The sequence below is a fragment of the Motacilla alba genome, chromosome 5 (assembly GCF_015832195.1).
Source record: "Motacilla alba alba isolate MOTALB_02 chromosome 5, Motacilla_alba_V1.0_pri, whole genome shotgun sequence".
Taxonomy (NCBI): Eukaryota; Metazoa; Chordata; class Aves; order Passeriformes; family Motacillidae; genus Motacilla; species Motacilla alba.
Genome location: NC_052020.1, coordinates 52,221,837 through 52,247,956, shown reverse-complemented (window position 1 = coordinate 52,247,956; position 26,120 = coordinate 52,221,837). Strand labels below are relative to the sequence as shown.

General features: G+C 38.4%; 1 protein-coding gene across 15 annotated transcripts in view; it reads right to left on the bottom strand.

Moving 5' to 3' along the window:
- MARK3 (microtubule affinity regulating kinase 3) overlaps positions 1 to 26,120 on the bottom strand; it is a 62,710-nt gene that overhangs the window by 3,185 nt on the left and 33,405 nt on the right. For 2 of the 15 annotated variants that reach the window (XM_038136967.1, XM_038136969.1), the window contains 12 exons: positions 24,802 to 24,858; positions 23,661 to 23,897; positions 23,435 to 23,554; positions 22,637 to 22,736; positions 22,266 to 22,378; positions 21,373 to 21,526; positions 19,668 to 19,885; positions 14,218 to 14,321; positions 9,387 to 9,551; positions 8,402 to 8,659; positions 6,009 to 6,035; positions 1,368 to 1,412 (listed from right to left, as the gene is read on the bottom strand). In XM_038136967.1, the coding sequence (XP_037992895.1) occupies positions 1,368 to 1,412; positions 6,009 to 6,035; positions 8,402 to 8,659; positions 9,387 to 9,551; positions 14,218 to 14,321; positions 19,668 to 19,885; positions 21,373 to 21,526; positions 22,266 to 22,378; positions 22,637 to 22,736; positions 23,435 to 23,554; positions 23,661 to 23,897; positions 24,802 to 24,858 (1,598 nt within the window). The remainder of the gene's footprint in view (positions 1 to 1,367; positions 1,413 to 6,008; positions 6,036 to 8,401; positions 8,660 to 9,386; positions 9,552 to 14,217; positions 14,322 to 19,667; positions 19,886 to 21,372; positions 21,527 to 22,265; positions 22,379 to 22,636; positions 22,737 to 23,434; positions 23,555 to 23,660; positions 23,898 to 24,801; positions 24,859 to 26,120) is intronic. The other 13 variants (XM_038136974.1, XM_038136976.1, XM_038136975.1 and 10 more) reach the window with 9 other exon arrangements.

Sequence of the window (26,120 nt, the reverse complement as noted above, 5' to 3'; positions counted from 1 at the left end):
AGCAATTCAATAAATACCAACCACTGACTGAGGCAAAGCCATGAAATCTTCTGCAGCTACAAGCTCTGCAGTGAAGTGTCTCTGAGGGGGATGTGCATAAAGAGAGCTGGAAGTCACTGTTAGACACCTCTTCAACGCAGTTTGTAAAGATGGTGAGAGGGTACCATCACTGTCACAGTTTTAAGAAATGAAGCAAAAAATATTGAGGGTGTGTTTCCCAAATCTGCAACTGTTTTTTGGTTTTTTTTTTCCTTTTAAATAATAAAAAAGCTTTCCTTTTGTTATGGGTAAGTGAAGTTAAACAGGACAAACAAAAGAAATGTTCCAGAAATTTCTAGTTTGCAATCATTCTTCTATTTAAATTAAAATCAGTAGTCATGCAGCTAAAGAATAAGGAACTACACTTCGACCTCCAGGGACAAAATACAGATTTGCTTTGTGAATATTTGTACACTGTCAGTCACCTCTTCAAATTTAATTAAATATATTGACTTTCATACTTAACTATTAGCTAGCCTAACTGGCCCCCAACCATGCAGTTTAGGTCTCATGTTGAGCCTCCATATTAAGCCAAGCTGCTCTTTGAAATAGATGGCAATGGTTACACCATGTTTTATTTCTACTACCATTAAGCAGGCAATTATGAAAAAGTTAAATAAAAAGTGATAGCAAGGCCACAACTAAATAAATATATTTCTCAAATATAACCTGTTTCATAATTCTTCTATTAAAAGATTTCTTGTGACTGTGAGAATCATAAGATGATGCAATGTGATTTGCCAGATGTTATAAAATTCATCACACAAATTAGAGTACTTTGTTTTAAAGTTTTAATTTAATAGGGCTGTAAAGGGCCAGGGAAAACCCCAATTTTTATTCAATGCTCTTTTTATTTTTGGAAGTTTTTTCTACTTGAAAACAGTTGGCAAACCCAGCAGTTCGATAATTTCTAATATTTTTTATATGCTGATTTTGCAAGAAGAGTGTAACATGAAAAATATTTAACTACCTGTGATTTTGGAGATGAGAAATATCTTATCACCTTTCAGTGGTTATTCCACACATTTGCAGCCTCACTAGAGACCACTCATCTACACATCTACACGACAACAGCAAATTACAATGACTAAAATGCAAAAAAAAAAGAAAAACCACACAAGGAAAAAGGCAACAGGAAAGATGAAAGTTTAGAACCAAGTCAGTCAGTGCTTTAATAGCTGATTTGCAGACAGAAATGCTTCTTTGTTTAGTTCCAATGACTCACATGAAAAACAAAGCTGCTGCCTGAAGCCACTATGCCACATAATCAAGGGAAAAAAGGTTCAAACTCACCTAAGTAACGTTTTAAACAAAAATTTTACCCTCACCTTGAGCCCTCAAATCTCCCGTTCCTCTCATATTCAGTCGGGAGCCTCAATGAAAAGAATGCAGAAGCAAAAGGAAGTGGGAAAGAGAAGACAAATCTTACACTACAATATATCATATCTGAGTAGTTGCTAAAAGATACTGCAATCATACCAAAGGTGTGTTAAAATACAAAACAACAAAGATGTAAAGAACTTGGTAGGTTAGGACAAACTCAGAAAGTAACATATTGTCAAACCAAATGGAAGTCTATAAACTACAGTTTTTAAACTGACCATAGCTGATTTTAACAGTATATGTTTATGCATTAAATCTGTAGAACTCATGGAATAAATCTGAAGTTCTAAAAGCAGAAAATGTGAAACTGAAGTTACAAAGCATATTGAAGTGGTTGTATTATTTACTAAGTACCTCCTAAAAGAGAAATATCTCCCAAATATTTTTAGGCTAATGTTATTTAAAAGTTTTATCTGGAATAAAGTATATATTTGAAAAAATCCCCTTAACTATTTAGAGACAAGTCTGATCACCTTGTGTATTTGTGTGCTCATCAGATCTGCATGTTCAAACAGTACCAAAACACCTTAATGCAAAAGAAGAAGATGCACATACATTTTAACAGAACTTCAAGAGGTAAATCCAAGATTTCTCGAGCTGTGGTAACTCCATCCTAGTAATTCCACACTGATGCATTTCCCCACCCAAGAACAAGCTTAAGCTTTCTGTCTTCTTGCAGTGCTTAAGGCTACATTGCTGGTCACTACCATCTACTGAAAGCCCAGGGTGAAGAAGAATTAAGGGGAAAATTATCTTTCTCTACCTTCCCATTGTTAAAGGAGGATGGTTCAACATATCAGCGTTAACTCTGCTCAGGGGGATGCTGCCTGTTCACTGCTTTCATTCAGACTAAGGCAGTACATGGCTTCCCTGAGTAACACAAACACAGCAGTTTGGGTGGCAGGTGTCTAGGGACAGGAATGTAAGACAGTAACCTTATTTTCTGCTGCAGAGTGATATTTATATCAGGGTGTGTGGGGTGTTACAAGGCGTGATTTCCTCCTTTCCTTCCTTTTGAGAGCTCTGGTGAGGGATCAGCCTTGCAAGGTGACTCTGGCAGTCCCTGTCACAGGAGACCAGGAGCTGTGAGGGGCAGGGTGGCATTAGTGGCTGCATGGGCCACAGAACCAGCCCAGTTTAACTCACGTGCTACTGCAAAGCAACTGCACTTTACAGGGGGCAAAGTGGCTCAGCTGAGAGCTGCTGGTGATGGCAGGACCCTGCTCTCTGAGGTACCACACAGCTCATGGTACAACAGGGACAATGTCACTGGCAAATGAACAGCTGTAAGCAAAAAAGACACAGAAAAATGAGAAGAAGACAATTGGAAGTCCCAGTGCAAAGTGGGCAGTTATTGAATTTATTTTCATGAGATCTCGTGCTACTCATCTATGGTGGATATAAGAGAAGGTGGAAAAAGATTTTTCATGCCTGTATATACCAAGAGCATGAAGTCATCCCCTACGAGAGCTCTACAGGGCCAAAAAAGGGGTAGGTAGGAACCACCACATGTACCAACTGAACAAATCCTCCCCTTTCAGATGATTATTATACAGGGCAAAGCCACCAACAAGTTAGAAAACACTCCTCAACTGAAAAATTAAGAGTATTTAAACTTCAGAGAGCCTTTTGTGTTCCTAGGAAGTGGAGGATGGCAGCTTTAAGAGCTGCAAACATTGACAAATTTTTGTTGGGTTTTTTGTGTTTTGTTTTGAAGCTTGCCAAAGGTTGTAGAAAATGGGAGCACAACCAGTTTCCCCAACAATGAACAGCCTTACTGTTGCTGGAATCTGTCCAGAGAAGTCTGTAAAGAAAAATCCCTAGTGATGTTCTGACACACTTTTCAGTTTGAAATTAAGCCAAAGTGTTCAGTTTGTAAACCACTGTACTCTAAATCTAAGAAAGGTCATGATTTAGAATATACCTGCCACTTTGAAATAATAAACATTCTCGTGGAAGCCTCTCAGAAAACCCTCACTTTGCTCAGTTTTTCCATGCATCAACGTTCCATTCACTGAGCAGGAGGAGCTGCATAAAGTGACACAGAACTTCAAATGTGAGCCATCACGGGAGAACTGTGCCAGTCTCTCAAGGTGCTCTTCCTTCATGACAGACATGGTTATGGGCCAGCTCCACAGCCCAGCCTGCTGCTCTGGGAACAGGCACTTACTGTACTGCCAGGATTGCTCTGCTTGGGCTCTGTGAGTCAGAGGCAGCCCTGAGGCCTCCTCAATTGCTAATACAATCTTCACTTCTGTGCTGGTTCATGCTCTAAATTTTCTGCTTTTGCTTTTGTTTTACATAAACTGATTTTATGGACCAAGATGCTTCTTGGTCTTGAGAATGGAACAAACACATAGACAAATTCTGTTCTCATTTGTCATGCCATGCTTACACATTATCTACCTTATGGTTTATGAAGGGCTTTCACAAATCTGATTGTTTCCACACATCTGTCCCAGATTGTGCTGTGTTTCCTGTTCTTTACATCTTTGTATGCTGTTTTAAATATCCAAGTAAACACAAAGAAAACTATCTAAAAAGATACTGAAAATCAACAAAAAAATGCAAGATGATAAAATAAGATCAATTTATGGAAATGGAGAAATGATGCTGCAATAAAATCCAGAACACTGAGTCATTTTTGCTGTCAGAGAAAAAAAAATGTTAAGACTTCCACAATATGCAGATTGGCAAAGACAGTGCATAGTACAAGATACATATATATATATATAATCACAAATATATATATATTTGATACCTCTGTGTACTGAGCACGATATTAAAACTCAGCAGTTTAACAAGGAGTGACTGATCATGTACTTTCATCCAGCTCCCTAGAACTGATGTTGTGGCACCATGTATTCATGCTACCGGGTTGCTGCAGTTCTTTCAGAACTACAAAGACAGTGAGCTCAGGTAGGATTCATAGCAAATATAGCCAGGAGAAACTGCCAAAAGCCCCAGCATTTTCAGTTTTTGTACCTACATACAGATCAGGTATGGAGGGACACCACACATTCTTAAAACAGAATTTAAAAAGCACACTGCTCCTGTGCAGTCTGTGCAAGACTTTATAAATTTCTTATTCAAAAACACACATTCATGGAAGCTATAGCAGATATTTCCACCATGGTCTAAGATTCCTGGCCTCAAGTCAAAGGTAATTTTTAAAAAATTACCTGAAGTATCAAATTTAAATAATAACCTTCTAGCTTAAAACTGTACCCATATTAGCATTTTCCATCTTTCTTCAGAACAAATGTAGATGCATCCAGCTGTGGAGGGTTGCACAGATCACAGTCCTTTGTGGTAGAAGTGGGCTGCACGCCACAGCTGATGATGCACACTGGGTTACAGCCACTGTCCCTGCTCAGTTCCAGCTGTGTGCTGAGTTGCATGGTTTCCTCCCTTAACTAAGTTGTTGCATTTTCTCAAGTCAGCTGTGACAATGCCAGCCAAGCCAACCAACACAGGTTCCAAACATGGACATGTTTGGAAGAGCACTGATTATTATCACCATGGCATGAATTTACTCAGCTCATCAGGTAGGGTACTTTTAGCCTTGCACTGTACATAATATATCCACATTCAGGCAGCAGTTTACCTGTGTCAGGACTCCCTAATCTAAGCATTTCCATGAAATGGTCTAATTCCAAATTACAGTCACAAGCAGAGCCCTGTATTCTGAAGGTTAAAACAGATGCCTGGTTTCTGGCCCCATGTCCCTGGTTTTGATCAGTGGTAGGAAACTGGAAGTACCACCCTTTCAGAAGTTCCAAGATGTGGTACAACTAAACAGGCTACTACAAAACTCTACTGGAAAATTTACCTGCACATCAAAATTGTATAAGCAATTTTCATGAATCATAACGAATTAATGAGAAATATAGCAGCTTGATTCATTCCCAAATTGCAAAACTAAATTCAATCCTTTGGCTTGAAATGTTAATCAGACTTCTGAGCTTTTCCCTTTTGTTGATAAATTTGCATTAATGTACTTTTTGTTTAGAACTGAAGAGCTCTATTTGCACTTCAGCTGCAACTCACTTCAACAAATGCACCCCATTTTAAAATAAATATACAGCTTGTGAATCTTCATTCAATCTTCCACACAAAACTTCAACTCACAGCTGTGCTCAGCTGCAGGCAATGCTTCAAACCTTTTTTTTTCTTCAATATCATAAAACAGAGAGATAACATAAATTTAACAACACTTACCTTTATTTGCGTGTAACCTTATGTTTTGTTTATACTTTCATCATTGTTATCAAACACCTCATTCTTCAAACATAAGCATGCTAAGTGTATTAGTACAGAGAACAGAATTACTTTGGCACTACCAACTCTATCAAAGAAAGAAGAATTCACAAGGCATGCTTAGCATCTTGTTATACAACACAGATGGTGCCACAGATTCTTAGGTATCATCATGAGTTAATGGATTTATTCTATGCTTTCCTCTGAAGAAAGAAAGTATTTAGTTCTCAGCAGGAAGTTTAGTTTTTAGAAAACCAAGGCTAGAAAAGCCAAATCTTTTGTTAATTGCAGGAGCCACTTTTTTTTTAAATATAAATAAATCCTACCTTTTGATAAACCTGAATGACATGTTTCTAAAAGAAATTAAGCCAAAATAATAATTAACAAAAAAAATTGTACAAAATAAATTGAAAAAGGCATTTAGAGCGAAACAAGCAAAAAGATCTCATTTTAAATGCACAATTAAATTACACTTCAATACATTCTCAGATTAGGCAGATGATTTAGGGGCTGAAGAGTCAAACTCCTGGCACTGTTACATTCAACTTTTTCTGGGAAATATGTAACCCGTATTTATTATGAATTAAAATATGTGCTGGTGTCAAAACACTTTAAAACTCAAAATCTGCAAGGTCAGGTAAAAATATGTTTGGATTTTCTTCATATATTTACCACAGAAAACAAAAATCAGTAACACTACCATAATTATATCCTAAGTATCTTCAGAGTTAGGTTTCTTCCTTTCTTCATAACATTAGGTCAGCCCTGTTGTGCTAAAAACTGCCTTAAATATTTAGCTATTTTAGTGGCAGAAACTGTAACAATTTTCTACACCAGAACATAAGTAGTTCATAACCAAAAGAATTCTGATTCTCCACAGAGAATGCTACAATAAATTAATGAGTAATAAGGTTTTTAAAAAAATTATTTAACAGGAAGAAACATAACCATGTCCTTCAGTGGCACTATCCACCTCCTCAGTAGTTTGTACAGCACTGAATATAACAGAGCCCCAGCTGCAAGAGATCCTCCAAGAGCAAACTAATCATCTGTAACTGTGCTATTGTGTTACAATTGCATGTTATTTAATCAAGTCCAGATGGAATTTAAACTACTGTCAAAAGTCGTGGGGAAAGACTTCTTCAAGAAAACCACACTGCACTGCAAACGTTGAAACTCTGAGGTAATGATGGAAGTTTGAATGCTGCCTAAACAACTGAGTGAAAAGTTTGCATGTTCACAGTTTGAGCGTCCACATTTGGAATGTCAAATGGAAAATTAAGTAAGGATATTACAAACAAAAGTACAGAAAGAAAGATGTGCCAAAAGGATGTGGCTGATTAAGACTAAACTTGACATAAAGCAGATGGCTTAACACTTAAAAAATATTCAAATTAAACCTCTCTCTCTCAACATAAAAAGAAGGGGAAAAACCCAAACCAAATTTCCTACAGCACAGTGTTTCCCAGAGAAGTGTTACCTGGCAGAGAACTGAGCAAATTAAAACATTTATCAAAGGCTAGACTCTCATGTTCTTGTTTAGCAAAGAAGCAACTTCTACATTTTTAAAAAAAATTCACTCTCTAAACTGAAATTAGCCATTTGTGAAAAACTGGAGTGTGGCTTAGCATTATTTTGTAGGAATGGGAGACTGCAAAGGTGATACTGAGAGAGAGGCATCCATAGCCATAAAGTAGACAGGAAGGAAATGGCTTGCTGCTGACGTGGTACAAGCTTAAAACACAAGTTAGAAGGCCAAGATCAGAATGATCCTGTCCAAAAAACTTCACCTGATAAGGAGTGTACAAAAGCTTGATGATTATCTTACAGCAAAGATAAACAAGCCCTCAATTCTGCAAATGCAAGTTGTGGAGATCAATGGTCTGAAGTATGTGGTATGGGAACTGACAGGTTTTAAATAGAGAAGGAAAAAAAATTTTCATTTTTAGGGTTTTTAGTAACTAATCTAAATAATATGTGGATTCGAAACTAGAAGTTTACTCAGAATAAAACTTTAGTGCAGGAGCAAGACCTACTGAAACTTGGCTTTGGCTAGAACACCACACCTTCACACCTAACACAGAATCTGCACATGAACTAAAGGCCAAAGTAGGAATAATTTTTTTAAGGTTTCACCAGACTCCTGCCTAGACTGAAACACTAATACTGCCATTATTTTAACATGGCCTGTGACAGCACTACTGCCAACAGAAGCTTTTGTCTCCTGCCCCTACCCTTTCACCTGTGGTATTTCTATTTCTGTGCTGCCAGCAAGGTTATGCTGGAAACACTGATGGACTAAGTGACTGGGAAACACAACGTGAGCTGCTAATGCTACATCAGATGCCTAGACTGGGCTCCTAGTTTATGCCATCTACTGATTGACTATGCAGCCACTGAGCAGCTTTTCAGCTGAGCTGAAATGTTTCATCTCTGCAGCATTCGTACCTCAGACACGAGGCTGAAGAGCACAGAAGAAACAGCACAGACCAAACTGTCTCACATTTAATCCCATTTGACTCAACTCCCAAAAACAAATGCCTTCTGTAACCAAAACAGACCTACGAAAAAATCATAAGCAACTGCATTTTAAGTGGCAGAACTTCAGCCGTTAATCAGCGAACGAGGACAAAAATCACCTAAGCAATGAAGTATTTCTACTATAAGAAGGAAAAAAAAAAAAGACAGACACGTTGCACTAGCATTTTCAGAGGCTTACCTTCTGGTTAGTTTGGAAGTCAGTTTGCTGAAGAGGTTGGTGGAGCCGCGGGCGCGGGTCTGCGAGAGCGGCGCGGCCTCGTGGGACAGGCTGGGCGAGGCGGGCGGGCCGTTGTAGGTGGCGGTGCGGCGCTCGCGCAGCTGCCCGTGGAACGTGCTGCGGCTGGCCGTTCCTCTGGGGAAACGAATACGGTCAGGGGTGGTCGCACTGCTAATGCTGTGGGTTGAAGCAACGGGAGTTCTCTGATCGGGAATAGCGCTAGGGCAGAAAACAAAACAAAGAAACCGACGCTAGAACGCCTTCACACGGGCACTGCGGCTCAGCAGGAAACACAAAACACTACGTTCTACAGTAAAGCATAGGCAGACACTTTTATATAGGCCAAGGTTGGAAATACCAACATTATTACAGCACCGTATGGAATCAAAACTTGTAAGAAGTTAGGATTAAGAGGCTGCCGAAACAGAAACCTACATAGGCGGAAAAGTGCAACAGCAGTGTCCTGGAAAAGACCAGATAATCCAGGCCTACAATGTTTTGCTGAGAAGACTGATAAAAGAATAGACCAGTAAAGTTTCCTCCCAGGAAAGAGAATAGGTAACTTTAATATCTTTCCCTCCGCATTCTGTACGTACATCTTTGAAAGTCTCGCTAATTTGAAAGTATCCTACACAAAATTCTCTACAAGCGAACCGCTCCAAGTAGCGAAGTCCTTCGGGATACACAGTTAAAGTCTCCCACAAACTTTGACAATAGGGAATGTCCAATACTCCTAACAATAGGAAAAAATTAAGGTTCACTATTGCAGGATTATGTCACAGACAGCCTGACACACCACAAGACAAATGTAAACAAGACTAAAAAAATGAGGAAACACACATCTTGTGGGCAAAATATACTAGAACAATCTAGGACTAAAATTCCACAGCACAAAGTTAAGAAGCAGTGGGTATAAGTTAGTGTCACAACGATTTCTGGTTCTTACATAGGCCTGAAGTTATCTGCGCCATTGTCTATTGGAGGCAACATCATCTTCGTGTGCACAGAGGCTGACATGGACATCGACTTCTGATGTCGCAGCCGAACACTGGAGAAGGATGTGGTACAAACTGAAGCAGGGCTAGCTGCGTAAGCGAACATTTCTGTCAGGCTGCGAGGGGGTTTGGGTTCAGGCAGAGGCAGAAAGAAGAGCATGATGGACCAACAACAAACTACTGCATAGAAAAAAAAAGCAAACTTTTCCTTCTATTAACTGGTTTACCAAAGAACAGCCCTCCTCTTCTATGTAACAGCAGTAACTGCCCTACACTCCCCTTAAAAAGCATCCTTACTTACATGGCACTGGACATCTGTAAATGCCCATGCTCTTACCATTAGCATTAGTTTGCAGCGATACCCTCCTTGATGTACAGAACCTGAATAACTCAGAATTCTATGCCAAAGCTCTACGATAAAGCACTGATGTAACTTGTATTGCTCTTAACAGTAAACAATGCATTAAAACCCCCACCAAATGCACTTTCCAAAAGACTAATGGTAGCTCTATTACTACAGCAAAATCCTTTGTTTTCAGAATGTATCCGTGTTAAAAGAAATTAGTGAAAGCTGGGCAAGCTGTCAAATCTACATCAGATAACTAAGAGACTTCACAGGTACAATCAAAATCAAAAATACCAGGATCTTTAACAACTCCAGAGAGGCCAAAAAAAGAAAAAGGCTTCTAATAATGAACCTGTACATGTAGTAGGCACTAAACATGCTTGCTGTTCTCTGAAGAAAGAAGAATGACTGTTGAAGAGTATCTTGTATTGCTTTGACCATGAACATTAAATTTTCCAAATTACCATTCAGGCTTTGAAGGAAAGTATAGAGCACTGTCTTAACAGAATGGCCAGTAAGCTGCCAGCTGCATGGTATGTTTAAACAGGAACATTAAATTTAGTTATTTATTTAGGCCAAAATACTCTTTGCAGCCTTTACATTATCTAGTAATGATAAGGATAGGAGAAAAGTGAGAAGCCACAAGATGTTTTGGGCCTTTCAGACTACAGCACCACCTCATTCATCTGAAGTTTGCTTTAAAATTAAGACAGCTATAATTCAGAAATTTTGCTTGAGGTTAAGAGATCAGCAATTCTCAGTGGCAGTTTCATGACACTGCATGTTCACTTCCGAGTTACTTCTTGGTTACACACAAAATCTCAAATCCTGTTACTGAATTCTGGTACATCATTCTCTGGAGAGAAGAATGCTAATGCAGCTACAAGTGTCAGCTCCCCCACTTCTCAGGCTTGGCTCCCAAAGCACCAGTGCAAAGCACCACACAGCTCAGACATCTGAACTGCTAGCTAAAATGCTTAGCAAAACATACTTGGTTTTGGTTTGTTCTTAACTTTTCAGGATCCGAAAAACTTTATCTGAGTCATGCATGCATCTCAACAATGTTGAATCCATCAGGATGACAACTACAAGCATTACTTACAATGAAGCCTTCAACACAGGCCCAGCATTTACATTACCCCAGGGTTTTAAGGAATTTTCATAAAATGAACATTTATCTCAAAACTTATACCCTGAAGTCACGTAATTGGTCACTAGTCTCTCAAGCTCTTCCAGCTCATTTCCTCAATATTTACTGCAAAAGATAAAGAATCTAGTTTTGCAACACAAGACCCAAGTTTTTAGTCACCCTCCAAAGATGTGACATCTAAAGGTATCAATAAAGGACCTTCTCCTCCTCTGATGCTTTGCTAGAAATCAGCTTCTTTGGATTACTAGCCTGGGAACACAGGAACAGGGAACTAACAATCACCAATTAGTGCCAAGGCTTATTAAAAACCTGAAGCTGTTGTAAATCATTTGTGTTACAAATGATTTAAAGCGATTGCCTATCATTATGAAGAGTGTTTCATGAGTCCCCAAGTGCATTAATTAATGCTCAGGCTTTGGAGGAAAGCCAAAGGAGTCCTCTCTAGCAGAATGCCTGTGTCAGCCACACAATGTGTTAAAGCAGAGATGGGAGACTCAGAACTCTTTGCTACTACCAGTCTGGCATGGGTCTTCAAGACTATTTTCCCCAACATCAGATCTACTGACTATTGATTCTTTGAAGTTTTCATACTTTCAGAAATAATGCCTTCTCAGAATTCAATGTGCAAGACAAAAGCAGAATAAGCAATGCTTTAACACTTTCTCTACAGAAGAAAAATAGAGATTTTAAATGTGTGCATCTTGCCTTTTATGGCAAATCTCCCAAGTTTTCACTGAGTCACAGTCAGTATCTGAGTAGCTGTGGAAAATCTAAAATCTAATCTGTAATAAACCAATTACAGCAATTACTCTAGCCTGTAACATTTGCCACCAACAGACATTTCAAAAGCACAGAAGTAATTTTTAACTAAACCTTAGATATGTACAAAGCCCAGGTTCAACTTCAGATCTTGCTTTACAGAAGAAAAAAGAACAAGTTTCTAGAGTTACTTTCTGCCAAGCTGAGAGTACAGTGGCATTAAAGATTAATTCAGAAGAGCCAGTCCCATCAATCACCATGTTGATTTTTTCCTGCATTAAAGGTCCCTGCACTTTATGTGACCAGTCAATGCTTTATCCAGTTACAGCAACAAAATACATTCAGATGTAAATTCTGAATTCTGTGCCAAATCACAGTAATTCTGAAACTGTGCCAAAATGAACATGCAGTTTAGTACTGAAGCATCTCAGACAATGAAAGGTCTCCAACCGTAATACAATTAGCAATGCATCTTCATTACCTTCTCTGTTTTTAACCCTCTATAAAAAGTAATCAAAGTAATAATCAAAAAATGCATGATAAAAGCTATAAAGACATTTTTTACCTGCGCAAATATAAATTCTCAGACATTTCAGATAACCCAAATAAGGATAGTTTATAGAAAAAGCTACTGATGTTTAAATATCATATTGACAATAAAAGGTAAATTACACAAGGATGACCAATTATGAATATAAACCACAACTAATATAGCTGTCAAGTGCTACTCAATCTTAACTTTGAGTTTAAGGTCTATATGTGACAAACCAGAAAAACATCAGTTTCCTGAGAAACTGAAAGCTGGGGAAATAAAATTACTTCATAAGATAGCTCTTTATGAGTATGAACTTACTCCCAAATTAAGGGAACATCTCAATCTCAAGCATTCCAAGTAAATAATATCTAGAAGCTTTTAAAAATGCAATAAAGAAACTGTAGGCAAGATACTGGTTTAAGGATGAACAGAAATGGTACTAAACCAAGGATTCAAGTAATAAAAAATTATCAAAACTATTATGGACAGAAAGATTCATTTTTTCAAAGAGTGTTTGGAAAGAAAAAAGCTATTAACATATCAAATCAGAGAAAGGATGGTGACTTTTACCCTGAACAACTTGGTGATATTAACAAGGAGTAACCAGTGAAGGCTGAGACAGACACACTAAGGGACAGTACCAAAGAGCTGTGCTGTACTGCACAAGACAGGTGACTGCAAGCCCAGCTGGCCAACTACATTTTTGGCAGTCTTCAAACTTATACCTGACTGCTCCCTTAATCACTTTCTATTTGCAGAAAGCTAGGAGGAAGAGACAGGGTCAAAATCATGCTCTTTCTCCCTAGGCTCCAGGAATCAAACAGGAATAGACAGGCTTTCCAGTCAACAGCACAATTCCTCATCAACTGCCAAAAGGAAGGAAAAAAATTTGTGCAAAAAGACAAGTTAGAAAATAGGTATTTTCTTCCCACCCTTTACAAAATATTATAATATTAGGAAGGGCTGGAGAAAATTGGGAAGCATAGTAGAGGGGTACACATTCTTTTAAGTATCAACTATCTGAGTGCTCTCCTGGCAAGGGTTAACTACTTAATTGTTACCATCTTTTGAGAGCAGTAAAATTCTGACAAGAAGGGCTGGAAATTAAAATACCTCCGCCAGCCAGGAAATTTGGTGGTGTTCCTCCCAACTGCTACTCTATACCTGATATCTATGTTCATTGATTAATATAATATAATATAATATAATATAATATAATATAATATAATATAATATAATATAATATAATTTCTGACAGCTTTTCTCTGTCTTCACAGGCTGGCAGTAGATGTGACCACAGTGCCAACACATACAGTGGTTAGCTCCAGTTCTACTGCATGCTCTACTCAGGCTTCCATTCAGTAAATTAAAAAGAAAGGTGTTATTTCTCTGACTGTTCATTTCACTCAGAATATGGAGATAACCTGAGGAGGGAAGCAGCTGAGTTCTGTAAATCCTGGGAAACAATTAGACTGCCACAGTATCAGCAAGGAACACTGTTAAATCCAAGACAATGGTGAATTATCATTTCATCTTTGCTCAGAAAAAATTACCTTCTCCCTGAGACTTGCAGCAAAAATGGTATTTCAAGTAATCCCAGTGAAGCAGAGTTTAGAGTGAAATATAAAAAGAGAATGGCTCAAGAGAGATGGACTTTGTAGTGTAACACTGGACAAGGCTCTTGTGCAAGCATATGCTGGTTGGCCACAGGAGTTCACAACAGATTTAAGATGAAGGCTGCTACAAATATTTCATGTATTTAACCAGAAATTAGAAACTTCCTTTTACATTCTAAGTATAAAGACTATAGAATTAAATATAGGGAAAAAACCCAAGCCCCAGCATACTTACAGGTGCTCCATAACCAAAGATCTGTACTCACCTTTCATTATGAATTACATTAGAATACCACTTATTTTTAAATTAGGCATTAGAATTTTTTTGGAAAGGTGAAGACAAGCGACATACACCATAGGAAGACATTTCATATACCTGTTCTCCTTGCCATTTTGTATCACTGAATGCCTATCAGCAGTGGTTCTTTCACTACAAACATATGTGTTGCGCCGTGTCATTGCTCCAGGGGTAGTATTATTCTACAATTAAAAAACACAGGTTTGTTATTCCCCACAGAAGGCTTTTCTGAGGTCAGTCTGCATATAATCGAAGGCTTTCTACTAAGTTTAGTAGAAAGTAAACTTTCTACTTTAGTCTACTTAGCTAGTTCTACACAGCTCTAAAACTGACAATAATTAAGTAACTTAATATACAAACTCCATCTAGTATTTGTAAGGAATATTGCAATCAGAAAAATAATTCTAACAAGTTGTTCTTGTATTTCATACTGATGGTTCAAAATTAATATTCCTTAAAGTTTTTAATTACAAATGTTCTGAATTACAAATTCTGAGTATATACAGCATTCTTCTACATCTGCATAGCCTGTGTCTTTACAGCCTATTTTTGAAATACTTTACCACTTGTAGCTTGTAGAATTTTCCTTTAAGTTAAAATCATACCCTTAAACAAGATAGGAAAAGCAAAGACTTAACAAACAAATGTGGTAAAATTCAGTGGGAAGGTAAACATGGACTTTTAAATATTAAGATTCTATGCAACACTGGACAAGTTTTAAAAACAGGGAAGAATAAGAGACAAATTGCAGAGAATTTTAGTAGGACTTTTTTTTAAATACACATTGCAATACAAGCATAATACATTGAGGACAAGAGAACCAGGGGGACTTAAACTACAGACCTTACTTTAGAGGGGAAAAAAGAAATAGAATTACTTTGCCTCTGTCTTTACAGAGAAAGAGGGTGGAGATATGCCCAAGTTGGCGGTCAATTTTCCAGGAACGACTGAGAAGCTACAGGTAATTCACAGATAACAGAATTATAAAAAGTTAGATGCAATTACTGTAGGAAAAAGCAGGGTGGTCCAGACAAACATGCACCCCCAGGTCGTAGAGGAAGTAAAAGCTGGCAAGCCTTTGTATTTTTTTCTCCCCACCCCAAGAACAAAACACAGGAAACTGCAAATGGTTGAAAAAGTAGAAAAAAAACCTTTAAAAGTTTTCTTTAAAGAAAAGGATCACGGGGCAAAGCAGGAAGCAAAAAAGGCTATAAACTTCAAACATCACTGCTGGGGAAAGTCTTGGAGGAGGTCAGCTTAAGGGAATGACTGGTCAGCACCTGGATAAGCACATGTTGAGTAAGGAGGGCCACTAAGAATCAGGCAGGGGACTTCATGCTCAACTAACCTTTTGGAGCTCTTTGAAGAATTATGCTATGACGGACAAGGGAAACTCAGCGGATTTTAAAAATAGCATTAAGAAAAGGTTTCGCATAAACGGTCACAGGAGAGAATCATGGCAAGAAGGTTTAAAAAAAAAAAAAAAGAAAGGAAAAACTAGTTCAAGCACAAAAGCAGAGTAGCCAAACCTTTTTTTGTTTCCAAACCTGAAATAAAACTGTTAAAGTGGAGTATTCTCAATAAATACCACAAGCTCCTCCAGTGCCTTACGGCAAAATATCTGCTATCTAGGGAGTCTCAAGCAACACATTCCCTGAGCTATTTAACCTTGAAGGCATCTTGTCTAAGACACTGCTGACCTGTTTGCTACACATCTTTTTACACAATTGTACAAATTAAAATGCAACAGTGAAGTGCACAACCTCCTGGTGTTAAAAAGTACAAAGACTAAGGATATTTTAGATTGGCAGAACAATTAATTAACATGTTAGATGCATGCAGCTGTCTAAAGGGTTCTCAAGTATTCTTCACTAGATATTCCTTAGGGATAAGCGTGTGGCATCAGCAGAAGCCTTCCTGGCCCCTTCCTTGTACTTTATTCCTTACACATCCCTTGTCTTCATATACATTTATTTATTTTTTTAAAAACCCACCACCACTTCTTCCACTCTGACATTCATCACTGTATGAACTCCTCTCTCTTTACTAAGCATGCCAGCGATGAAAGCTGTGCACCTAAGGTGAGGTTTGGTTTATCTGCTCTTGGAGGGCCACACTCAGCAGGACACTTCTTGGAGGCCTCACAAACCAATGGTACAGGGAAATGTCGCTTGTTGGTATTTGCAGATCATTTTGTTCTGTGTTCTGAACATACTAGAGGATGAAGCACCTAAAACATCCAACACCAGTCTTCTGGTGGGAAATAAGCACAATAATCAGTGGCTTCCTTCTCCAACTGCTCCCTTTGAACATGAAACGTTCGTTTCCCTTGAGAAAACACCACATAACATTGCAATGTATTGTCATGTGGCACATCTGGAAAGACAAGACTACAATCTCTGTGCTGGACCAGACTTTTAAGACTATGCATTTTCAGGTTTGGGAGTTTTGATATTCATATCTGAAATGAAAGGACTGCAAGGACATGCTCTCCCAGCTCATTCTGAAATGCAAAGATGGAAGCATCAGTATACATTTTTTCCTGTTTGACTCAGATTTCAGAGGTCAGAGGAAGAGATTTAAGCACTTCAAGGTTTCAAATTTCAGTTTTGGCAAGAATAGTCTTGGTATTGGGGCCTTTACACTTTCTAGTGCATGACCTTTCACGATTCATCAAGGAAGCCCTTCAGCTGTGACTTTTTGTTCAGCCAATCTACAGACTGTTAATCTCTGGACATGACTAAATAGCACAGGTGCACAGCACTGGAAACTGGTGTGAGCAGCACCCCATTCCCTGATGGAATGACAACTCCCAGGGTCAGGGGTAGCTGCCTAAGTTCATCTTCATGGCTTCATCTGCCTTCTTTGCAGGAGGAGCTGACACAGCACGGCACATGTTGAGACTTGTGAGCACATGCACAAGGTGCAATCACTGCACAAAGGATGAATTTGTGGTACAGAGTCCTCCTCTTTTCCTAGAGAGAGTCTTGTGTGCACTGCTCAGGCAAGCTATTTCCCATTAGGAGACACCAGGGGAAGGACTGATGAAAAACTTTCATAAAAAGCTTCTGACTTACAACAGTGAACCAATCTATTTAGTTAAGAGCACTGGTATGGTATTTGATCCTGGATGACTTTTCAAATGTACTACTTATTCTCCTCTTCCAGTTTTCTCAAAGATATTCCCATGGTTCTGGGACAGCTTTATTACAACTTTGAGGAAAAAAATTCAAAGCTCTAAGAAACAAACGAGGAATTATTAAGACACAGATATACCAGCTCCTGCTAACTATCCAATGTCTGTAGCAGGTGTTCATTATTCATTTGGTATTTGTCCAAATAGCTTGAAGATTTTTGATGTGTACTTGTTCAGCTTGCAGAACAATTTTGTTTACAAGAGTTTAAACACTCTTATCAACTTTAGAAGTACAGCTTGGAGCCCCTCACTCCAGTCCCAGACTCAGCTATCTGCTCTCCAAGCACAACTCTTATCCTTAAGTGCAGACTTTCATGCTTGGTTACTCAATAACAGTAACACACATCTGTCTGAGGGTCTCCAGTAAGGACTGGTTCTACTGCTTTTGCTGTTCTGTGAAAATATTAATTGTTTTTATATGATATTTTTACATCTCTTCAGTGCTTTTCCATCATATTACAGATTTTAGTGCTCAGCAAAACAGAAACTCTCTTCACCTCAAACTTTTTTGAACCTCAGGACAATATGGTAACTCCAATAATTTTTTTCCTTCTAGATGCATGCCAACACTGTAAGAAACAGAATTCCCTACTCAGCTGCACAAAATGAGTAAAAACTCAGTGCTTCCCTTCATTCCCAACAACCAGAAAGCCAAAGTGTCATCTTTGCAGCCTTTTGCAGGGGGGAGAAAAAGGAAAGAAAAAGAGTTTGAACTGTCTGGTGTGATGAGCTATAAACAATTTTAAACACTAATTATTGAGTAACAACATAAGTCTGATTTCCTGTTCACCACCTGGTATCACTGCTAGTAAAAGATCAGTTGCACACTGATTCAGGGAAGCACTCTATGGTTATGAGCTGAAATTTTATTTCAGGTACAGTAGTAAGAAATTTGAAATAAGCCTACTGGAATAAATCCCCAATATTTGAGAGTGGTACAGAATAGCAGATGAAAAGATACTGAATGTAAAGTATGTTGTAACTGTGACACAAATCTTTTGAATAAGGCTCCATACAATAGCAAGTGAAGTCCAGTGTAGGACAAAACTGATTTGATTATCCTACCATTTTGAGATTCAATAGCTAAGAACTGTCTTTTAAGAAAAAAACAGTTCTGAATGGTTTCTGGACTGATCAAGAACAAAGGGCCACAAAAACAAAAGAGGGTCCCCCAAAATCCTGAATTCTCACTCACATTTATGAATAACACCTGCTACAGTAGAAGATGTGCTTTTCCAAGGAAACTCTTGGGCTGATATCCTTGAGCCAAGTCACTACTAGCCACTGAGCCAACTGACAATACATGGCAAATAAAGTAAAACAAGTTTCATTTCACTTCTTTTGCTTCAGACTGTCCTGCAGCTCAGGAAGTTATGTTCTCATTTGCTGTAAGTAATGGTGCTAATTATTATGACCAAAGAACTATGACAGCTTTGTGGGATGAGTTTAAAAAAATAAAAGTTCTGTTGCAAGTTGAGTTGAATAAAGGACTGAGATTTTTTTCTTCTGAAAAGAAGAAAGTTTTTCAATACAAAATCCCGAGGTTTCAGAAATTAAATGCCACATGACTGAAGCATTATGTGAAAACAGATTTCCAACTTTGCCTTTGAGGGAGGAACCACAGAGAACACAAGTTAAAGCCAAAATGAACAAAGGATTTTCTTTCTTTTGGCACACTGCCTGTTGCTAAACCATGAACATTCCCTACTTTTGCTCCTTTGTATGTTTTTATTGTTGTTGTTGTGGTTTAGAGGCAGGTGGGGGAAGCCCACGAGGACAAAAGCCAGGCACGCTCCTTTTGAATACAGGCTGAAATACATCTTTGAAGGGTTTTCAGAACTACATTTCTTTGATAATCTTAACAACATAGCTGTGACTTAAAATAGTAATGTTTGAGGACAAAGATTAGGTGGTTCCTTATACACATGAAACTATAAAACAGGATAACAAAAATAGAGATTTTATTCTTCTGTACAGAGGCCACAGAGGAGTGGTTGGTGATATCATAACTATCATAACTAACTCCATATCATAACTATCATAACTAACTCCATATAACTATGGAGTAACATAACTATCTTTTTAATTTTACCTTTTTAAAATGCCCAAATCATGCCCGTTTACCAAGAGCTACTAATGCTAATTATGAATACTGACTACTTCAAGACTAGTAAGAGGTAATGTGAGTAGCTGACACTGCAAGGGAAAAAATACCTACATTTACTCTTGATAAATGAAAAGTAAAATCAGCACCACTGATAAATTACACATTTAACACTTTTTTACACCTCAAAAAAATTAAAGGTTTTGATAGATAAATGTTTCTACTTACACTAGGGACAGCTGAACTTTTCTTACGTTCAGGAATATCAGCCTTATTGGGATTGCTGGCATTTCCAAGCATTGGGCTAGCTGGTGCAATTCCTCTTCCTGCAACAGCACTACTGCTGGATTTTCTTGACTGAATTCCTTCCTCTTTGAGGTCACTGTCTGTAGTACTAGTCTGGCTTCTTTTAGGATATGCCACTACTGAGGGGATGGATGGTCCAGCTTAAAAAACAAACAAAAGAAACAGGAAAAGGATTTTTCTTCTCAGAAGTTCAGAGACTATTTTTTATCACAATGGAAACGTATTCACACATGAGAAACAACATAGTTAACACTGGGAACCAGAGTTGCAAAAAGAGAATTAAATTATTGAAATAGATATATTCCAGGAAACAGTAGAATATTGTGAAAAACAAAAACCTTGTAAGGTGAAGGTACAACTTGATTTCCATGAAAGTTCCAAGAATTTCATTAAGGTTTCTCATTTGGCTTGCTAGAAGAACCCTTTAGAGTCATCTTAAAGACACTTAACAAGCAGTTGACTCATTCAAACCAGAACATCCCTCATTAGCACAGTGCTGCCATGTGCTGCTCAAGCCAATTTCCTGAGACAGGCAGGTGGTGACACAACCCTGGGGCACCAGCAGCACTGGTGGCTGCTGGTCTGTGCTCCCGCACAAGTGGCAGTGGCACACCACCAGCCTCCCCACGTGTGCCAGGAACACACAGCTGCTCCCACACCCGAGGATTAGGAACATCCTTCAACAGTGCCAAGCTCCCTCTTGCTTTAACAGCCCCCTGGACACTGGGTAAAGTTTGGGGTGTGTCAGGACTGTGTCCTCAGACATCTCACACCTCTGAAGAGGATACATAAGTTACATCAACTTCTAAGTTAAATGTTTTAATAAGAATTAATCAAAAAGTGTATGTATGTATATATACAGACATAAAGAATACATATAAATACATAAACATATAAATATACAACATGTAGCTAAAACAAGTTTTACAAGTATCAAAACCCCCAGTAATTGGCATCCCAGAAGATTCCTCAAGGAAAGCAACCTCTGAATGCAGAGAATGCCTAAACTGGGATTCCTTTCATGAGTTAAGTGTCTGACCAGGAGGAAGTTTAAGACATTTAGAAAATCCTAATCTACTACATGGCACTCTCATTAAGCAGAAGTGTTGTAAGTTTGTCAGAGTCATTGTTCTTTAGAAACTGAATTCCTGGGGGACAACCAAGTGACACTAGCCTCAGGAAACAGGAAACCAGAAATATTGGCAAACTGACATTTCTTCAAGTTTTAGACACAAGCTGACCTACTAGTGTCAAAAGAAAACAAAAGATGAACAGACATACAAGAGCATGGGGGAGGAGTGCTGTGCTTTTCATGAAAAAGGGGATTGCAACATTCTCTTCAATTTGTGTAACAAGATTTTGCCAGCACAGTCAGGAATTTATGGGACAACACAAGGCAGAACAAGAGAATTAAATTGGTGTATTCAGTGTTCCTCTAAAAGCTCTTTTGAAGGCTTTATAACAAAACCAATTTAAAAAATCAATTATTCACTAAAATATTTAACCAGCATGCTGTGATCTATGCTGTTGTCATCCTCCTTGCAGCTGGGGGATGGAGACAAATCCAGAAACCGAGCAGAACTGGAAGCCACTGTACTCTGCAAGACTGAAAATGAGAAATGCTCACCGTGATCACTGTACCGCCGCTGCTTCTGGCTAGAAGATATGCTTCTCTGAACTTTGTGATGAGGAGATTGTCCAGTGCTATTATTAAGATCACTACTTGGCCTAACTTTGGCAAGTGAAAGATTGCTGCTGGAGCTTGAATCACTTGCATCCAACTACAATACAAACAAGAGTGTGAAAACAAGAAGTTCAGACAAAACAAATTAAAACATCCACCACATTCTGGGAGCAGGAACAAGGAGGGGGAAGGTGGCTCTGCTACGTGGGAAATTACTGCTGGCATGGGCAGCTGCTTAGAGGTCCCACCTTCTTTAAGGTTGTTGTACAACTGTCTTAGGTAAAACTCAGTGGAATTTGCAGCTCCTCAAAGGATAATCAGTAAAGAAAATCCATTTGTCCTTTCAGAACTCTCCCCTCAGAGTTCTCCAAGATTTTAACAGAAAGAGGGGATACACTTTGTAGAGGCCACCACACCAACTCCTCCAGCAGAGCAACCAAGAGCAGCTTACTGATGCTGAGCCCTCTCAGCATTGTATGGAAAGGTAATGTACAATGCAAGAGCTTCTTCAGGTTGGTCAGTCCTGCTCCTTGGTTCTCTTAAAATACTTACAGCTGGCACATTCACACCTGAGCTCCTAGACTAGCCAGGACAGTAACTGCTGAGCAAACATGGCAGCTCTGGAGAGCCTAAAGGCAAGAGTTTACTGGCTCAAAATCAGATGAGAACAAATCTGCTTAATTTGGACTGTTGATGAGTAGAACAACATGACTTTAAGTGCAGTGGATTTTTGTGCAGGAATGCAATGCCTACAGTAACTGACTTAATTTTTGCTTCTACCTCTGCTGAGGACACTTTCTGATTTGCTTCTTTGCAGTTTTAAGAATAGTACTTACCTCTGATGACTTCCTTCCTAGCAGTAAGTATGTAGCTGTGATTTCATCATACTTCATTTTACTAAGGGATTCTTGAATTTCTTCTTGAGAATATCCCATTCCTACCATAATATCTAAAACCAAGCAGACATTCTGTAAGTAACTGAAACTCTGCTGTTCAGGCTGGCTGAGTGTTCAAGAGAAAGGACGGAACATTTCAAAAATTAAAACAGAATTATTAATTTTAAGAACATAAACCTGATTAAGTATCAGTTTTAAAGGATTAGTTACTTTTTCCAAATGTCAAACAAATACAGAGTGGTGGTGGAGGGAAAAAAAACCCCTCCCACATCACACAAACAGTACTGTGGTCCTGGAAAGGACTCAATTACCTATTCTTTTCTGGTCCGAGATGTCTAGTTCTGGTTCAACAAAAGGTTTAAGTTCATCCTCCTCATGCCCTGCATTGATCCACCTGTCCTTCATAATTTGCTATGGAAAAAAAAAAAAAAAGTTGTGTTAGTACAGTACATTTAGCAGCAACAAAAACAAGCTGTGAGAAGAACAACTTTTTTATGCAACAAACACTAAGGTCTTTCCTAGTTTTTATTTTCCAGAGCATTTCCAGCAGCTATTGCTTTGCTGCAGTGAGGAGAATCAACTATACACATCAAGCCAAGCTTCTCCCCACAGTCAGCTGTATTCCAGCTCACAGCTGAGAGCCAAAAGCCTGCAACGCAGACCAGGAGCAGTGTGACAACTTTGACATGGCTTGGAATTCCAAGCTCCACCAACAGAATTCCATGGAAGCCTTGTTTTGGTCTTTACTCCTCCACGAGGATACAAAAGGCAACTACAACAGCCAATACCACCAGCTCATGACTGAAAATGTGGAAAACAATGTGGTGGATCATCCATTAATGCAGGAATCCACAAGCTAACCAGCAAGAAAAGTTATTTTCTTCTATGACATGGAAAGTGTTGTGACACATTGAAAGTAACTGGAGTCAGGTGTATTACAACCCCAGTAAACAATACCTTTGAAGAGTCATGTGCTTTCATTAACAATCCCACCTCCAAAGCCCACCTCAAATATGCATAGGAACAATGTGGAAATAATAAGGTACAGCTCAAAAATGCAGTTTGCAAAGTATGTTGAGCCTTCTGATGCACCTCATTTGTGCAATTACCTCTAGAGTGCCTCTTTTTGTTGGGTTTAGCACCAGGAAACGTTTGAGGAGGTTTTCACAGTCTGTGGACATGTAGAAAGGAATCCTGTATTTTCCTCTTAGCACTCTTTCTCTAAGTTCCTTGGTAACAGAACAAGAACAGACAATAAGTTGTAAGCAGCAAGTCACTTAAAATATGAGATAAAATATTAGATAAACATGGCCAACACTATCCACAAAAAGCTACCTTTAGGTTCTGTCCATCGAAGGGAAGAGATCCACTCACGAGAGTATAAAGAATAACACCTAAACTCCAAACATCTACTTCAGGTCCGTCATATTTCTTCCCTTGAAAGAGCTCTGGAGCAGCATATGGTGGGCTGCCACAAAAGGTGTCCAGTTTATTTCCAACTGTAAACTCATTGCTAAAACCAAAGTCAGCTATTTTAATGTTCATATCTGCATCTAGCAAGAGATTTTCAGCCTGGAAGAGAAAGAATGGTTTGTAGATGAATAAAATACTTGATTTAGAATGGTGTTGGTTGCTTTTACTCATTCTTAAAAAGCAAGAAGCTGAAATACCCATTAACATTCCCTTCCTTGCAAGGTCTTCAGTTGTGCTTTAGTCAATCATTAGCATATCCTGTTTTAAAAATCTCTGTACAATGGCTTCAGACTATGGGAGCTGTTTCATTGCCTGAAAACTTGTTACCACCTGTTTTTCTCCACAGAAATGTATCTTACATTTTGATCTATTCAGATGAAATAAGATATAGTCTCACTATCCATACTTGATAGCATGTGGTATTCTTGTAATAATTTGGTAATAAACATAACCTTTAAAGTGTTTTCAAGTGTTCTGTTTTTTAGTGGTGGTATTGTTTTTTGCTTTTTTTAAGTTACAAAGCTATGACAAGTTAAACAAATTACGTAGCAGTACTATTAATATAAAAGGCACAGTTTAAAGAAGAGATTTGCTGTTTCATGCCAAGCTACAAAGAAGCCATACTTCAGTTTCATTATCACTATGGGTAATTCATTCTGTTCAACATCAATTCTTGTCATATCTCTATCAAACTACAACTTAAAAAAAAAAAAAAAGATTTCTCAGCTAACACTGACCTGTATCAGATCTGAATGCGACCACTGGGGGAGAGGTTATCTTTCAGCAGCCATTAAATGTTTGCATTTAAAAGCCTTATAAATCCTCTTGCTTTTATTTAAAATGGTTCTAAGCTGCAAATATTTCTCAAGACTCACTATAACATATGTAAATAAATAAATAAATCAGAAAGCTCAGTATAAACTGTATTTTATGAACAATAAAGGTCACACCCACAGGTACAGAAGCTGACACACATACACTGCACACACTTTTTCCTACTCACCTTGAGATCTCTATGAACAATATGCTTTTGATGGCAATACTGCACTGCAGATACTATCTGGATAGAAAACAAGCCAAATTATGTAAGTGACATCTCAAAGAAGCAGGAGCTTTATTCAGATTTCAACATTTATTACTGAAGTTGACATGAAGTTATCCAGTCAGAGCTACATAACCAACTCCTACAGTGACCAGTATATTTGGGAAAAAGCTGCTGAATAACTTCAATGTTATTTGATCTATTTGCTTTCTCCTATACTTGAACGAGGATTTTGTTTTTCCTGTGGGGCTAATTATAGACCAGTAGAAGCAATGACTTTCAGAAAGGTTACTGAAGTATTTCCATTCCAATACTGTATACAGCCATAAAAGCTTTCCCCCTAGACTGAGGTTTTCCAGGCCCTCTCCAAAGGTGATTTTTCATGCCATGCCAGAGAGAAAAGGGTAAGAAATAGGCTTTGATTACTTGAGAAACTACCGGGAAACAGCCTGATTGACAAAATTTATGCAATGAGAAGCAACTAGGCATCTGACAGAGATCTGCTGTCTAAGTGCATATGGTTTACTGCATTTTGTATACCATAGCAAGCTCAATGGAAAAACTCTCTTATGTCTCTCAAGCATAATGGAATAATTTCTTCCATGATAACTTCCAAATATCATAAAGATTTTCCTGCTTTATATAGCAAACCATATAAGCTATTTACACAGTGCAGTGTCACAGTACCTTGCTTCTCAGAGTCATAAGCATTGCTTCAGAACTTCACATGTATGGAAAAGGTGGATAAAGTATTATTCTTACATGACCACAAATGCAGCCAAATGCATTTTGTCATGCATGCATGGTCAGAATTGAGGCAGATGTTATGACTTGTTAAAATAAGTGGAACTGCACATAAAAATAGTAACTACATTTAAATAAATATCTTTTCAGTCTTCATTCGAGAGTAAGAAGACTTCCCCAGCAGAAAGATGAGGTAGCATTATTGTTACAAGAAAATAACTCCTGATCAGATCACCAGTTTGGTGTAAGGATTCCCTGTGCTGGTGAAGGAGCAAAGGTTCTGTCCCTCAGCATTTAGAGCACATGAAAGGCGTTGGTAGCTTCTTGGTAGGTCAAAAAACTGATGCACCAGTAAGTTTTGTATTTGAAACTTAAGCACCAAAGTGATCTTTGTGCCCTGTAATATTGAATCACTCCCATGCAAAATGTCACCTTAGAAACCAAGCAGACGGTGGAAAGCTGAAGTACTATTTCCATTCCCTACACCTTCATTCTGGTTTTGCTTTTTCCTTTATATGCTGGTTCCCTCTTTCAGA